This window comes from Agelaius tricolor, unplaced genomic scaffold, assembly GCF_023055355.1.
Source record: "Agelaius tricolor isolate 1412-34295 unplaced genomic scaffold, bAgeTri1.0.p SCAF_10, whole genome shotgun sequence".
Taxonomy (NCBI): Eukaryota; Metazoa; Chordata; class Aves; order Passeriformes; family Icteridae; genus Agelaius; species Agelaius tricolor.
This window is the reverse complement of record NW_027269270.1, coordinates 5,887,596-5,903,827: the sequence shown is the minus strand read 5'-3', so window position 1 is coordinate 5,903,827 and position 16,232 is coordinate 5,887,596. Positions and strand designations below refer to the sequence as shown.

The 16,232-nt window shown below is 34.6% G+C and overlaps 1 protein-coding gene across 2 annotated transcripts in view; it reads right to left on the bottom strand.

Annotated features, from left to right (window-relative positions):
- GLS (glutaminase) overlaps positions 1–16,232 on the bottom strand; it is a 59,770-nt gene that overhangs the window by 28,323 nt on the left and 15,215 nt on the right. For both annotated transcript variants that reach the window (XM_071434524.1, XM_071434525.1), the window contains exons 6-11: positions 14,937–15,100; positions 11,811–11,869; positions 4,284–4,316; positions 3,970–4,028; positions 2,824–2,890; positions 2,240–2,290 (exon numbers count right to left, since the gene is read on the bottom strand). In XM_071434524.1, the coding sequence (XP_071290625.1) occupies positions 2,240–2,290; positions 2,824–2,890; positions 3,970–4,028; positions 4,284–4,316; positions 11,811–11,869; positions 14,937–15,100 (433 nt within the window). The remainder of the gene's footprint in view (positions 1–2,239; positions 2,291–2,823; positions 2,891–3,969; positions 4,029–4,283; positions 4,317–11,810; positions 11,870–14,936; positions 15,101–16,232) is intronic.

Sequence of the window (16,232 nt, the reverse complement as noted above, 5' to 3'; positions counted from 1 at the left end):
CTGCTATAAAGATCCCAGTGACAGTGTTTGTAAGCCCTCTTTAAAAGCTGGGGACGGTATTTTTATGGGTTAGTGTCTCTGCTCGATTCCTCCCCCCACCCCCCTTATGTTCCTTTGAGAGGAAGAGCTCTGTAAAACAATCTCTAAAAAAGTATTTTGCATCTGCTTAAATGGCAAAGCCACAGAATGACTGGTTTTTTTTTTTCAATTTGAGCTTGTTTCGTATGGTGGGTTCTTTTTATTTTAAAGCCTTAGAAGATCCCACACATTATTAGAAGTGCAATTTAAAGCTGCAAATTCTAGCACATGCAAGTGTTAATGCCAGCACTTCCTGCTGATGCAGCCTTATTTCACCTTTCTCATATTTAATTTCTTATATAGTAATGATACAACCACACCATAGTTTTTTCCCAGGATCCCTGCTTCAGTACAGACTATACATACTTTGGTGACACATCAGGAAATGTGATAAGATGCCATCACCTGATGCTGCCTCATTTCTGCAGAAACCAAAAGATAAATTGGTTTCAACCTGAAGCTGAAATGCTGCTCTAAAAAGTAAACAAACTAGTGCTCCTATTCTTGTTTCTGCCAAACAGTCATTACATGATACTTCATGAAGTTACCTAAGCCACGTTTGCATGAGTAGTTACTACCTGGAATTCTTATTTTCCGGGTGCCAAACTCAATACATCCTAGTCCAATCAACTGGAGTTGCAAATCAAGAGATTGTCAGAGACGCATCTAAAATGGCAACTGTGTTTTAAACATATGAAGTATTACATAATATCACCTACTTTCAAAAAAAAAATTGTTTCTAGGTTCTCAGTTTAAGCACCTGCATTCTGTACCTCGTTTGTCTGAACTGAGAATAATCCATCCTCACTTTACAGAGATAATAGGCAAATACGTTTATTCCTACTCAGAAAGTTCCCAGTCACAAAAGGGAGGAAGGAGCATTACAGAAAACCCAAAGAAAAGAAATAACTAGACTTTTAAGTAGAATCTGAGTGTTGGAAAGGTAAGCATTGTACCCTAACAGGAAAAGAGAAATGCTGCTCGTGTATGAGCTACCCTTTTCCTGAGCATGGAGTGAAAAGGGGATTTTTCAAGGGAAAAAAGAAAGAATGACACATGGTCATTAAATCAGAGATCAGAATGCACAAAAATGAGGCCAAATTAAAATACATCAGAAAAGTAAGCTTTAGCATTTCTTAACTTATGAATAGCTTCCACTTAGAAAACACATCAGGCAGTGGGATACAAGGCATTTAAAAAGCATTTTTACACAGTAAATTCATATAAATTACACATTCTCTTCTGTCACAAGTTCAGAACAGACTATTAGCTTGTACCTAGTTTCTAACTCAACAGGAGGTCAACCACAGCTAATCACATATACCTTACTTCATAAACACTCATCCAATCTAAATATAAGAGAGCAGGTGCATCCCCACACAAAAAACTCAAATGAAATTTGCATTTTGAAAACAATGGCTTATAATTTGCATAAGTAACAGCAAGTTTCCAAGTCAAAAACAGATTTTGAGAACTCTGTATTTCTTTTTTTCAACTCTCCTAGATGAAGTGCATCAGTAACACAACTTGAACTGCCTCTTGAGAACTCTACACAGCAGGGCTGAGTTGTGAGCATTTAAACATTAGGAAACCCTTACTGAGGAAATACCTCACACTTGCAAGTTCTCATTTTGTGACACTTGTAAATAACTTGCTGAAAGTGAAAAAAAAAAAAAAAAACCAAAAAGGGGGAAGGGGGAGAAAAAAAATATATATATTCTTACTCAAAAGCATTGAATGAAACCAAAAGGAGGTGATATTCCCATTTCTTCCCTTGGAGCACTTCCTCAAGCCTACAGCTCAGCATGCACTCTCCAGTTACAGAGGTTAAACTACTCCACAGCACCATAAGAAGCAGCAACCCAAAGAGGAAGTGTTTTGTCAAACTCGCTGAAGTAATACAAGACATTTCAAGCTTCTAACTTCAAGTGGTTTAAAGACTATTGCTAGTTTGTATTAGCAACAAAGACACCTGAGTAGGTCACCTAAACAAAAGCAAATCTGGATACATCAAACATACATCTGTCATTTCCAGAGTTAAACAGAAGCTGACATTTAACTGTACGTCATCAAAGCCTCCATGTCTAGGCACAAATCAGCTTCTACTGCTTATAATAGCAATTCTAAGCCTACAGTGAGTCTCAATTTTAAAGTCAGTTACCTGAAAATAGAAGTCTAGTATAGCAACCATATCCGTGCCTTCAGGAAAGCACTGAGGAAGGAAAATAAAGAGTCTTTAGATTAAATTTTTTTTTTAAGTATCACTTTCAGATAGACATAACTTTAATTATACTATTATCAGCATGCTAAGCATTAGGCGTATTTTAATATAAACATTTAAATGTAGTAAGTAGAAACACTTAATGACATCAGATTTAAAAATAACACAGTGCAGCAATATCACTGAACTAGGTATTAAAAGATTTTTCAGTGTAGTTTTCAACATCTTTAAATAAGCAAATGGAAAAATGCATCCAGGAGTTTTATAAAGTCACCTCTACAGCACAGATTACACTTTTTACAACAAATAAATTACCATGGCTATGTTACAGAAAAATATTTAGAGGTATTTTATTAGAATGGCATAGATATCACACTTTTTAAATGACAGCATTTGAATAACAGTGATAAGACATATCCAGTATGAATTTGTGCCAAACTGTACATAAATTAAAAGAATTCACAGATTACAAATAAAACCCAGCAAATAATCTTAAAAATACACTTAAGAAGAAAAAAATTAACCTTTTTTTCTTTCAAGTAATAGCCAATAGCAAAGTTTCTATCTCCACTCTCTCTTTCAGACTGGAACCTAAAAGAGAAAAAAAGAAAAAACAAAAAAGACAAGGCAACATGTCAGACTTTCCAAAAAACCCCCAAAAATTGCTGAACTCATGATGTGTAATGTAATTCAGTAAAATTCATGTAAAGGGTTCATCACCTCTGAACACAACTATTCTACTAATGGGACAGAAGTGGCCACAGCAGCTCATCCCAGTTCACCCAGCTGGAGTGAATCAGCACTGACATCCAAACACACACAGTACTGGTTACCTACACAACACAAGCTGACTTGGAGAGAAGGCAAAGGAGGGTCAAATCCTCATCCTGGAAGCATTTCTAAATAGGCCAGAGCAGGATGGACCATTCCACACTGGGACAGTGGAAGGGTCATTATTCCCTGCCCAAAGCACAGGAATGTGAGGATCCCATAGCAGGTCAGACAAATGGCTGCACTCCTCACTGGGATGATTGAGGAAAGGATGAAACCTAAAGGAGGAACACCTGCCTGGTTCCTTCTGCAATACACACCCCTTTTACTGAAACAAAGCTCAGGAAAACACCTCTGCACATGCACTGGAAGCAACTCTGCTAAAGGGAATCTTCATGATTTACCCTGTGCTGCCTGAAAAAGCTCTCAAGAGTTTTGGAATGCTATACACTGAGTTTACAAGAGAACTGTTTGTTTAAGAAAAGAATTTAAATATGCAAAATAAAAAAGCAGAAGGAGTCCCAGCTGTATCAACTATGCTTCCTAAACATTTACTATGCAGCCACCAACATGCAGAGTTTAATTTTTAATATGAATGCCAGGAAGAGAAGAGTTGCACTTACAGCTCTCATTGCCATAGCACCAACAGAGCACTAAGACAGAATAATGACATTTTCAAAGAGGTAACCAACAGTTTTTTTAGGTGAAATTTTGCCCCACCAGTGTCAGAGACATGCACAACTTTAGTTGTAAATTGTTAAGTGAAAGACACCCTCCAATAAAAGGGATGAAATGCTGGTTGAAATGTAAATAACTGAACTTTGTCATAGGCTCAAAATACCAGTTATCAGTTGAACCACTTTCCACCTAACCTTAGTAAGTGAATAAAAAATACTTACGTAGCATTACTGAATCCAACATACTCATTACCAGCCATTTTATTCATGAACTGCATCACCTGGCAGAGACAAAGACAAGGAAAAGCAATATTTTTACACATAAAAAGGTTATGAACTTTCAACCAAGCCTTACCCTAAATCCTGCAACACCATTTTATAAATGCAATACAAACAACTAAATGCTTTAATAACCAAGTACATCTACAAAAACAAAGCCCAGGTTATGACTAAAATTTCACTTTCAATTCCCTTGCCATCTTGAAACTTTTACCCCTGAAGTTAGTTAAAAAAGAGAAGTTACAATGTTAACTTACGTAGTCAAATTTTTCTGCGTTATTTGCTCCTTGCTGCAAGAAAAGAAAAAATAATTTACAAAAATTGTTAACAAAGGAACAAAGTTAGTTCACTTAACAGTATTAGGATTTTAATGCACATAACTAAGGTTTGAGTCTAATTAAAAATAAGGTACTACAATCACTTCATATATTAATGAAAAAATTTAAATGTTAGATAAGTAAATCTTTAATTATCATTTAAATAATCCTATGCATCTTAAACACCTGTATGCTGGAGATTAATTTAAATTGGAAAAGGTATGCTTTATTTTAAGTGCTCTCTATTCAACTTTACATGCTTAGCATAAGTAAATGCAGTAGCTAAAGCAAAAAAATACAAAAGTAACTACAAACAGGATAATTACAGTAAAAACACTAACTTTTTATAGATTAGTAAGGCAAAGGTATTCTCATATTACCAACAGAGCTGAGCATAGGAAGGTTCAGGCTACTTAAATTAAAATATTTTCACAGCCAGTGCCCATACTAAGAATTTAGACTGAAGACTTAAAATGAAGTGTTACTCCTAACTATGAAAATAACTGCAACTAATTTAAAAATATCTGATTCATGTCCTACCTATTAATAATTGTTAAATAGCTAGAAAAATAGAATTTCACATCATAGGGCGCATCATTGTGCTAACAATGTACAGAAAAACCTAAACCCAACTTAATAAGGATGATAGCGGAACTTAATTCTTAGGGTGGGCTTGGTTTGGGTTTTTCAGGGAGGCTGAGGGCTGTTATTTTGAGGATTTGTTTTCCTCCCTTGTTCAAGAACATTCTCAAATTTAGTAGCTGCTCAAATTTAGTTAAAGACATGAATTTTTTAGAGGTCTCTGATAGGTGGCCTTTCACAGATTCGTACAGAAAGAGATTCAAAGAGGAGTGGGAGGTAAAATAGCACATGGTCCACTGGGGGGAGTTTTAAATTTTTTTTAAGTAGCCAAGTAGAATTTTTGGAGGAAGTTTAAAAACCAATGGCATCGCATACACAAGTGGAAACAATGTATCTGGAGAAGATGTTTTAATACAAAATTTTAATATTAAAGACATTCTATTTAGAATAACAAGACTAACAAATCTCAAACAATTCAAGACGCTACTTGCACTGTGTTTAGTGTGGGGATGGGGAAGAAAGTGGAAAAAACGGAAGCTTTATATCAACCAGTATTGTACTTAATGAAATGCATAAAGCCAGTCTCATTTCCCACTCTGTATGTGGATTAGGGTGTGCAGATAATCTTGGAAGCCCATGCTTCAGCTCATCTACAAGAGGATGTGCAGACACACACGTACAATCACTGGTGAAAGGAACACCACACTGTTCTCTCAAAATTATGTGCCAGTGGTTACCTTATGTTTAAAGGCTAATAATCTCACTCCTAAAGGCAATAAACTCTAGCTAATTTGCAATTAGATAAAAAAAGTGCATGATACATTTCATCAAAATGTTCCTGTATAATATACCAGAACACAAATCTTAAAAATTTAACTCCAAATCTGTTCAATGAAAAATAATTAAAAGAAGAAATTACCAACTTCATTGAACTGTTGCAGTTGTCAAAATATTCCATAGATCCTAATGCTGTAAAATATGTAACAACATTTAAACCACAAAAACCTTTTTAACCTTTCAAATGCACAATGAACATCTTTTTCTGGGAAAGTGGGTCAGCATTAGTTATGGGATGCTGCATTGATAATTGTATGGTTAGACATGTATAATAAATTGAAACAGGTTCTTTTGTTAAAAAAAAAAAGAAAAGAGGGAGAAAGGGATCATGCTTTCTGCAAAAATATAAATACATAATACCTCACTTTTTTGTTCTGCCCAGTGGAAAAAAATATTCCTTCAACAAAAACATGGCTTTACCAGCAGCATATAAAATTGGTGGGCAAAAGACTCAATGCAAACGTTTTCCACATCGACTTCTTATAAAAAAGGTTCCTTTTAAAGTTCCCAACTAAACTCGTATTTTGGGAAGAAAATCTTCTTCACACTAAGCCAGATGATGAGTTTTTAGTCCTTGATGTTCCACACGCTTGTAGAGGTATTTCACAGCACACACAAAAGCATTGTCACTGAAACCAGACTGCTCATACACCTGAACTATTTGCTGAAGCAATCGCATGATCAAAACCTCAGCAGGGATTTACTACAACGTTACTGAAGTAAGAAACTCTGCTTCCATACGCATGGTGACTAAAAACCCCAACAGATTATTTCCCCTCTTCCAGCAGCTGACAGAGGTGTCCTGCTCCTCCTAAAAAGCTGGAGAGACACAGTGGCAACACACATTCTATGATTAAAATTCAATTGCAAATATAAAATCCTAACATTCAGAGTACTGAGCAGCTTTTCCATAATAATTTAAACAAATATAAAGGGACAAGGGAACTTCTTTTCTTCCACAAGTGCTTCTTATTTTAAGCTTGACTGTAAAAACCTATGAGTTTGGGGGCACGACATTTCTTAAACAGCATTTTTAAAGTTCAGATGCAATTCAACCTGTCTAGAACACAAAAGAAAACATTCCATGCACTAAACTCCACAAACACTTTGTACATTTACTGGAACACGTTCATATACACACTAATACATGCTTGTGTGTATATGCATATGAAAAAACACTTCTAAATGAATACAAAATTAAATTTACAATGTTAAGACTGAAGCAGTTTGATAGGCAGAAAATTCAAACTTTCAGAAGACAGCTCAATACAATTTTGTAAACACTTAAAACCCCAATGGACACTATGGCTGTCAATCATAAATTTGAATTTTTTGACTGTGTCAGTTTTTAGTGATCTTCCCTTTTTTTTTCTAAAAAAGGTACTTGTACTGTATTACTTGTATTTCTACTAAAACATATAAACAGTTGCAACAGCTACATGTCTACATAGGAAAGAGAGACCCATGGATACTTACCAGAGCTTGCAACAACAGAATTAGGCAAAATTTATTAGAAAAGTAGTTAATATTAGCCACTTTTCATTGATCAACAGTTTCTATGATTAGAACATATAAGCTCTTACCACGTGTCTCTCATTAAAGCAATTTCTCAATTTTGAACCTAAGCAAAACTAATAAAAACATCTGCACCATGAGAAGTTTATAATCTTCTAATAATAGAAGATTATTTAAAAATTAATTTTTGCAATATTTAAAGCCAAATTTATAATCTAACACTATACTGTGACGAAAATATCCAGAAAAAAAAAAAAATCACAATTCTGTGTCAGAGTGCAAGAAACACATCTGCATTTTTCATGAAGTTAACTACTAATGGTCTTTATTTTAGCTTTCGCTACTTACACACTTTTTATATTTTATTTGTTAAGATGGTCCTGTTCTGTGAGAACTGGTGTCTTCACAGTTTAGTGTACCATTTTCAGCTCTGAAATACTTGAGAGTACACTGTGACAGACAGTATTTGACCTAAGACCAACACTATCAAAATTTCAAACACCTGTAAGATTCTTCTTGTGTCCTTCACTTCTGTGCACGTGTGACCACTTTAAACATGTTATTTCACAGAACCTACTATATATTCCATGTCAGATAACATCCAATATACTTGAGTTTTTATTAAAAGTGGAGAAGAACATGGATGTAAGTTCTATCCCAAATAAGTTACCATAAGAAAACTGGTAACCTAGGAAGAGAGGCAATGTCACCAAAGTGAAGACAAGTATCTGGCAGAGAAGATCACAACACCAACACACTGTAAAGTGTTTTATATGCACACACATCAGTCTCTCAGGAAGGATAACTCCAGTGACAGCACAGAGCATTAAGCTAAATCAGTACTATTCATTGTAATTGTATTGTCAAATAAACCATGCATTTTCCCACCTCTCAAGTAATGACCTGTAACTGCATAGGTTTCCTAATAACTGAATCCTGACAGCAAACAGACCCTTGGCACAGCTAGACAAGATTTTTCTACCACTTTTTGCCTCATTTATTTTGTGATTTATCAGCATATTTAGAAAGTTCTTAAATATATCTCAACTCTCTCCATGTCTGATATTAAAAAAATAAGCTTCCATTGAACTAAGGATTTTTTAGGGTGAGAAAGATCAGCATTTTCATTTTTTTGTACACCAAATTTTTTGCAACACCTATGAATTTTGCTATTGCCAACATGTCTAAATGCTTCCCACATAATTCAAGACCACAGCACACCTCCCTTCAATGAGCATTCCACTCCACACTGTCTAAGGTCCTGCATGTGGCTGCCAGCACTTAGAAGATCTAAAGATGCTGTATTTGCCTGAGCCTTTGCTGTTAGGTTAGGAAAACTTTTATCTACAGATGCAATGTTAAAGCATACAATAAAAATTATTTAAGATTAATCCATTGTCCTCTGGTGATTCTGCCCACAGTCATCTGCCTTCTTCCACATATTTCTATCTGAACCCTTCCTCTCCCTCTCACCTGCACTTCTAATATGACAGTCAGTAAAGATAATTTGGAAGTGGGAAGTTCCTGACAAAACCACTGATATTCCTGGAATTGACAAGCTTTGAGAATTGAGTTGAAGGTTTAAAAAAACTTAAGAAATCCAAGTAGTAAAATACAGGCAATAAAGACTTCTCCCAGCCAATGTGATGTACAGAAAGCTGCACTGGATCTGTACTAAATCCATACAGGAGTTGAATCACCTCCTTTCAAGCACCTGTTTTTTCTTGGAGACATGATAAAAATTACTGTTTTATCTCATACCACTTTTCCATAAACTCGTGTAATTGCCACTACAATTTTCTTTTGATAAAAATTATTTGAAAATTGTTGTAACTATGCCATTTATATAACTAGCAATACAGGCAAATGGCTGTACAATTATCAACAAGGGAAAAGGTCCTCAGCGGGTTTTTTTTAAACTTTATTTCATTAAAAGTGACCTGCAGGATGTCCTTTTGCTAAAACATTTTTATTGTAGACACATGCTTTAAACTGCTGGAACAGTCTGTGGAGTGTAATGCATGTACAATTAAAACAGGGGCAGGGCTTAAGGCACCAAAATGTAAATACAGCATAGTCCCAAACACAGGGCAGTTGGAAAATCACTTCAGATGGCAGGAGTAGGATACAGCCATGCCTAAGTAACTCAAACAAACCTGTCACTTAACATGCACATACCCCTAATTATTTATTATTATGGACTGCAAAGACAATGTAACACTCTAGTTTAGCTCCCTGATCTGTTCCAAGGCAGGAACACCAAATTCTGACACTGGGTATGTGATGCTAAGAGCCTTTTTTACCCCCAAAATGTTAACATATTACATCTTAATATATTCTGATAGAGATTACTCCAAGCATCATCCCTCATCCACAGTCACAATCTGTGCCAGGCTCCAAGGACAGCTGGATGCAAGATCACATCTACTAACAGCTGCTCAACTCAGTACAACAACTCTCACAATGTGTGAGAACATTGAAAGAGTATTTGATCCATTTCTCAGAGAGAGATAATGAATCTCAAAGGAGGTAAAAGCATTCCTAACCATAAAATACAGCAACAATCTCTCTGTAGTTATTAACATGCTATAGGTTAGATAAATCTGCAATACACGGTGAATTTAAATTTTCTTGTACTTTAAGAGCCATACACTGTTTTCAAGACATGTGAGTAACACCTTAAATAAAATGAATGCAGAGGAATTGAGGGCAAAACATGAGTTAATGAAGCCACCTTTCTCAGAAAAAAGCTAAGTTTGATGAGAGATCAAATACAAATGTGAATTATCTAATTCACTGGTTAGTAGCATTAATGTTAAGTTGCAGATTTTAAAGAAGTTACTTCACAAAAATTACAACTACTAAGTAGTTTTGTACTGGTGATCCTCTACGTAATTGTCTTCAGAATATATTTAGCTTGGTTAGTTATTCAAATGATAAATGGTATCTTAGTGAAAGCAGTACAGAAAATCTACATTTTAATCACACTGAGAACAAATAATGGTGTGATAAGTAAGATACGAGTCCACCAGACGTGCAATTACCACATGCAGAAATGTTAGTGCAATGCAATACTCTTTATAAGAACATTACAGAGAAAACCCAAATAAAAGTTAAAAAAAAGCCACCCAGCAAAATCCTTCTAACAAATACCACAGTTGCATGCATGAAACAAATCCATGTTATCTATTCAGAAGTACACCATTTATCAGGAACTATGTGCCTTCCACAAGAGGCACGTGCTTTTGTTTTGCCTTATGATCAGTAGGGCATGTTGGAGTTGGACTAACATTTTAACATTTCAGACAAATGTGTTAAGTTAGATTTTAAAATTCACTATTATCCAAGTGAATTTCAATGCTCAGTCAACCTTCAAAAAATATTAAATGTGAATAAATTTACCTGTCATACTTAAGGCCATTTTCTTTCACCTACAGCTATCAAAGATAAATGTCTTTAAGCAGGAGTTCTTACACCTTCTTTAAATATAAAATAACAGAAAATCATGATCTAAGTAATGTTAAAATCAACGTTTTGGAAATAGGGGGTAGGAAACACACTCATTAGCTAATGGACTTGGAAATGCAACCAAGAAATAGGTTGTAAACACGACTTTTAGACCTGAGAAGTAACAGTATCAAGTTTACTACTCAAAAATTCCAGGGGACTGACATGTTCCCCAGAAGTCTATGCAGGTACCCTTTGGAAAAAAAATTATTTTTTTGTACCTATGGCTACTAAAACCAGCAGAAAATACAAGTCAAGTATCAGGCAAGCATTAACATTACATGGGGTTTATACCATTAACAACTTGAAGACAATTATACAGCTGTTCTAGGAAAAACATAAAATAGAGCTTTCCAAAAGTATCAAGATTATGGAGCGAAGATGTAAAGTCATTCAGACCTGGTGTGCTTGGCAAAATAAGCACCTGTTTTCAAACACTCTTGTTTATGAAAGCACACTGACATCCCAAAAGCAACTATGTACCACAGAAGCTCAACACAATTTAGTGGTGCAGGATGTTAATAACACACAAATTCAACATAAGACTGACATTCAGATATAGCAGCATTGCTCCTGTACAAATTACAGCATCTTCCATTTCTTCTGCACTGCAATAAATACTCTTGTAACTTTATGCTCTTTAAGAGCCCTTAGACCCTCAGAAATGTACTTCTGAGTTCTATAAAGTATATTCCTGAGAAATATACTTCCTCAGCAATTAACAAGTAGAAGGCAACACTCTCAAGAGAATATCAAGCGTTGTGCAGCTAAAGAAGGAAACAATCTAACACCATCAAGGAAAAAGAGTTTTTCAGATGCACTGATACTTGTTAGAAACAGCTATTCTAACACTGCATTCCTTTGGAAGGGTTACAATTCCCAAAAGATCTGTTTGTCTACCTGCCAGTGAGTAAAGTGCCATCAGATATTGCAGACAAAAATCAAATACAGTTTATAATCTGCACAAGACATTTTTTCTACATTCTACTAAAATACTCAGAGAGAAACTAAAAATTAACTTTTTACCTTGATTAAAGATGTGATCACAATTGCTCCAGCATTCACCATAGGGTTATGAGGCCTGTCTGTGAAATAAAGTTTTCAATTACAAACATATTCCAAGACATGTTTGTCAAACAAAACCAGTCAAGTGCTTAAGTGAAAAACTATTCTAGATTTGAGTATAGCAATAGCTATACTATTATATACTATACTATTAAGAATAGAAATTATATAATCTTAAACCTTTAAAAAATACTGTAATCCAACACTATACACAATATTTTACCAATCTGAGTGCAATATTTTACAGCTTACAACACACTCAGCCTTATGCTACTTAAAAATCCAGTTGTTTTTTTTTTATTTGGTATAATTTCTTTTCTTGAAAATTACAAATCCTCTTCATTTAAGAATTTAGCTTACTTCATAGCTGACTTGAACATACCTGCTGCAATTACATTTTCCTTTTTCCCCCACTGATCTCCATATTAACAGTATCTTGGCATTCCCAAGTCGTTCTTGGCTGCTGAATAAATCACCTTCTTTTGTATCTCCTTTTTCTAAAAAACCTCTCATCAGCCATCTTACTTTTCCCATATCATCTACCTTCCACAAATTACCCTTTTCTTTTATAAGTAACATTTTTCTTGTGCCTTTTAACTAGGATGTTGACTTGTGAGCACTGGTGGTATCTGAAAACCTCAAACAATTCTCAATACATTAATATCATGACAGGTTTGAATTCTTTATTTGCTCTTATTTTACCTCCACACCTGAAAAAATATTCATTTTAAAACTGCACAAAAAGTGTCCACTATTTTTATGTATGATGTACAAACAAGGACTCTAAGAGAAATTTGAGATAATTTGGGTTTTGGAGATGGGTCTGGTATTTGCAGCATACACATATATTCCCATGAAAATGACACTGGTTATGGTCAATGGCACCTTAGCTATCTATGACTATCAGTCAATCTTCAAAAACAAGTTTTAAAAGTCAATATTCATAAGCCTGCAGAAGTTTCCAAATTTCCATCACAAAGCATAGATCATACTCAAAACACAGCAACATCTTTTTGTTGTAAATTGGCATTTTTAGCTATAATTTAAAACTATCTTAAAATAGTCTTCATTCTTTCCAGCTTGAATCTCAATACTATGAAATGCAAGAAATATCCTGTTTCAGGAATCTTCCATATAGTCAGTACAGAAAAAACACCTTCAGATGCATGAACAGTTTTCAAACACCTGCGTATCACTTCATAAAATCTGGATTACAAACATGAAATTTACCTGTGTCCGAATATTTTGAAAGTAAATAGATCAAATACCTTTTTTTTTTTTAATTTTCAAATCTGGTCTTCAAAGTATTTATGAATGTTCAAACTGACAAATACTCCACACATAGTGGAAGTTCATACAGTGGTTTAAATCTACAAGTGTAGATTTAATCTTTTAAATCCTTTTTTTCCCTCCTCTTCCTTTACTTGGAGAAACTCAACCTCCCTTCCTCTCATTATTACTGAAATGTTTCTATTTATTAAACTTTTACTTTCTGTTTTAGTCTTTTCTTAAGGACTGTGTAAGAAGCCATCCACGTCAGTTCCAGCACTTTTTTTCTCATGTCTATCAGCCACAGAAGCACATACTTAAAAACTAAATTTTCTATCATGTCAATTAAGTCTTCTCTATTAACTTCATGTTCATTGGTCAAAATTTCAATTGTCCAAATCCTCTTATGCATAACAGCCTTAGAAACACTCTTGAAGTATAACAGTAATGTAAAAGACCACAGCCCCCCAATTCATCTTCTCCAATAGTTCCATTTTAAAAGTGGCAATAAAAGAAGAAAATAATTACTACACTTTGTCATGTTATTAAAAAGAGAAAATATAGATCATCTATATTAGTTCAAAGGAATTAAGGGGCAATTTTCAGCATCATCAAGTTTTTTTTATAGTAGAGCTTTTGTAGGATATGAAAGACAAATCTTCACACTGTACAACACTGTATTTGGAAAAAGTAGGAAAGCAAAAACAAGATAACATAACTTGACAAAATGCTTAACCCTTTCTTGGCAATGTATTCCTACATTGGTATTTCATCACCATTTACAAACATAATAAAAGAGAAGAAAAAAAATGCAAATATATATTTTAATTTTAAGTATGGAAAGAGGATTTTAAGGTATAAATAAATAATTTTTATATAAATCATTTGCATGTATTTAAAACACAATAAATATAATTAGGTATTATTAATATATTAATACTACAGATATTTAAGTCAGAATTCAATACAGTCCTTGACAAAAATGTCATCCAAGCCTTATGCTGGTAATTAAATATTAATTGCAATACCATGGCAACGGAAACATTGTCTCTTCTTTTACTGAGACAGACCCACTAGAAGAAACATTTGTGTTTCAGAGAAAACATCCAGTATTTCCTTTAAGGCTAACATGAGTCATCTTTCTCAAATTTTTCCCATAAAATTAAAAAAACCAAACATTTCCATGCTTAAAAATTGATATAATATGAAAAAGAAATAATCTAGGTAAGTGCTGTAGGAGAAATTCTTGCTAAAATAATCCTGCCACAGGGAAAAAAAATAAACACATTGTTTTGAATCAGTAGCCAAATTCCATTTAGAATAAACTGTGGGAAGATTTCACCTTCTGGAAACTAGTCAGTGCTGGCCTTTGGCACCAGCACCTGCTTCTCAGAAGACTAAGAAGTGATATGTTTTTTAAAATCAATTTAACATCTTTGATTCTTTCACCACCATTTTACAGAAACCTAGATTAAGGAATTCTTGCTACCAACTCAACTAAATAAAAATAAATTTCAAATGCCTGCACTGTTAAAACTCTTTGGGTTTTCCTACAGCTTAGTAACTAGCAAATAGAATAGAAGCAATAAAACATCTTTCACTGGCATTCTAAATGAGGCAAAAGTGACTAACAAAGACCAAGTCTACCTTGCTGATGACAAAACATTCTGGGACACTGCCTAGTAATAAGACAAAATATATAAAGAGAATATTTAAGAGGATACAGTAAAATCAAAAAGACTGAAAAAACTGTGTAGGCTTGCCTCATGATTTTCTAAACCTAAGTATCTGCATTATTAAGTATAATGTATCTCTTACCATCTTCATTCAGGAACAATTTGTTGAATCTTAATCCACTGGGCTCTTTACCAACATATCTGTGCACGTACTCTGTGCCAAGATCATTGACAGCAATTGCATATTTCAAAGGCTTCACGCAGGACTGGAGACAAAATGGAACTTTGGTATCACCCACAGAATGCCTGGGAAAACACAGATGAACAGGCTTGAAATTTCCTGCTTGTCAGCTGTGGCAGTAGAGTGTTAAATGCTTCATCTATCCTTCAACATACAAGGATTATTAACAAAAACATCCCAAAAAGCCAAAGCATATTATTACTAGGTCTGATTTTAAAGAACATAACAATGAGATTTAGAAGTTTTAGCAACTGACCCCATAAGCCAAGCATAACAAAGTCAGTTGCTGACTACTGCAGAGGTAACAAAACAAAAAAACAAGTTCAGAAATGGGTTTGTACCAGAGCAAAATATCACCTCAAACCTCCAGTCTTACACTTATCCTATTCAATTGCAACCCACATATTCAGCAGGGTACAGCTGACCCAGATAGAGCCACTATAGTGATTTATGTCTATATAAACAAAGATAAGATACAGCTTGGTTCTGCCATTTGAGAACAATCATCAAATGGCATATTTACATTTCCTTTAATAATGCCAAAGATATAGCACTTATTACATGCTATCTTTTGGAAAGTTGACTTTCAGCATCTATGTCAGACTGCACCAAAGAGTGACTCATGCAAGCAGCATATGCCACATCTAGAGAGAGCAAAAGGCTTGCAGCAGTCACTTGTCTGATGGCAAAATCAGGAGTGGATTTGCTTCTGTTCTTTGCAGAAAACACTAGAAGGTTTCAGTGAAAATCACAATATCATTCTGGCATTATAAAAACTAACATTACACAACATTAAGCATTACAAAAACTAACATTATAAGAACTTTCATTAGCTCATAATATCCAAAACAAAGCAAAATGTCAATTTAAAGTATAAGGTTTTTTACTATTAATAGATTCTAATTCAGACACTTAAACAGGGAGATGAAAAAAATACTTCTGCTCACTTTTACAGCTCCTCCCCTGAGATTACAGAACATATGGCTAATTATAAGCAAACATATGGACCTCAAAAGATCATGGCAAAATGAACTCCAAAATGAACTCCTAGCCACAGTCACCAGAAGCAAGTCTGATGCTCTCAGGAATGCCCCATTCACAAACACAACAGCTAAAAATTGCAGTTTCCAGTTTGCAGTAGGAGCACAGCAAACTGCAGGTCAGCAGAGCTGATGAGCACCTTGCATTGTGTATTCA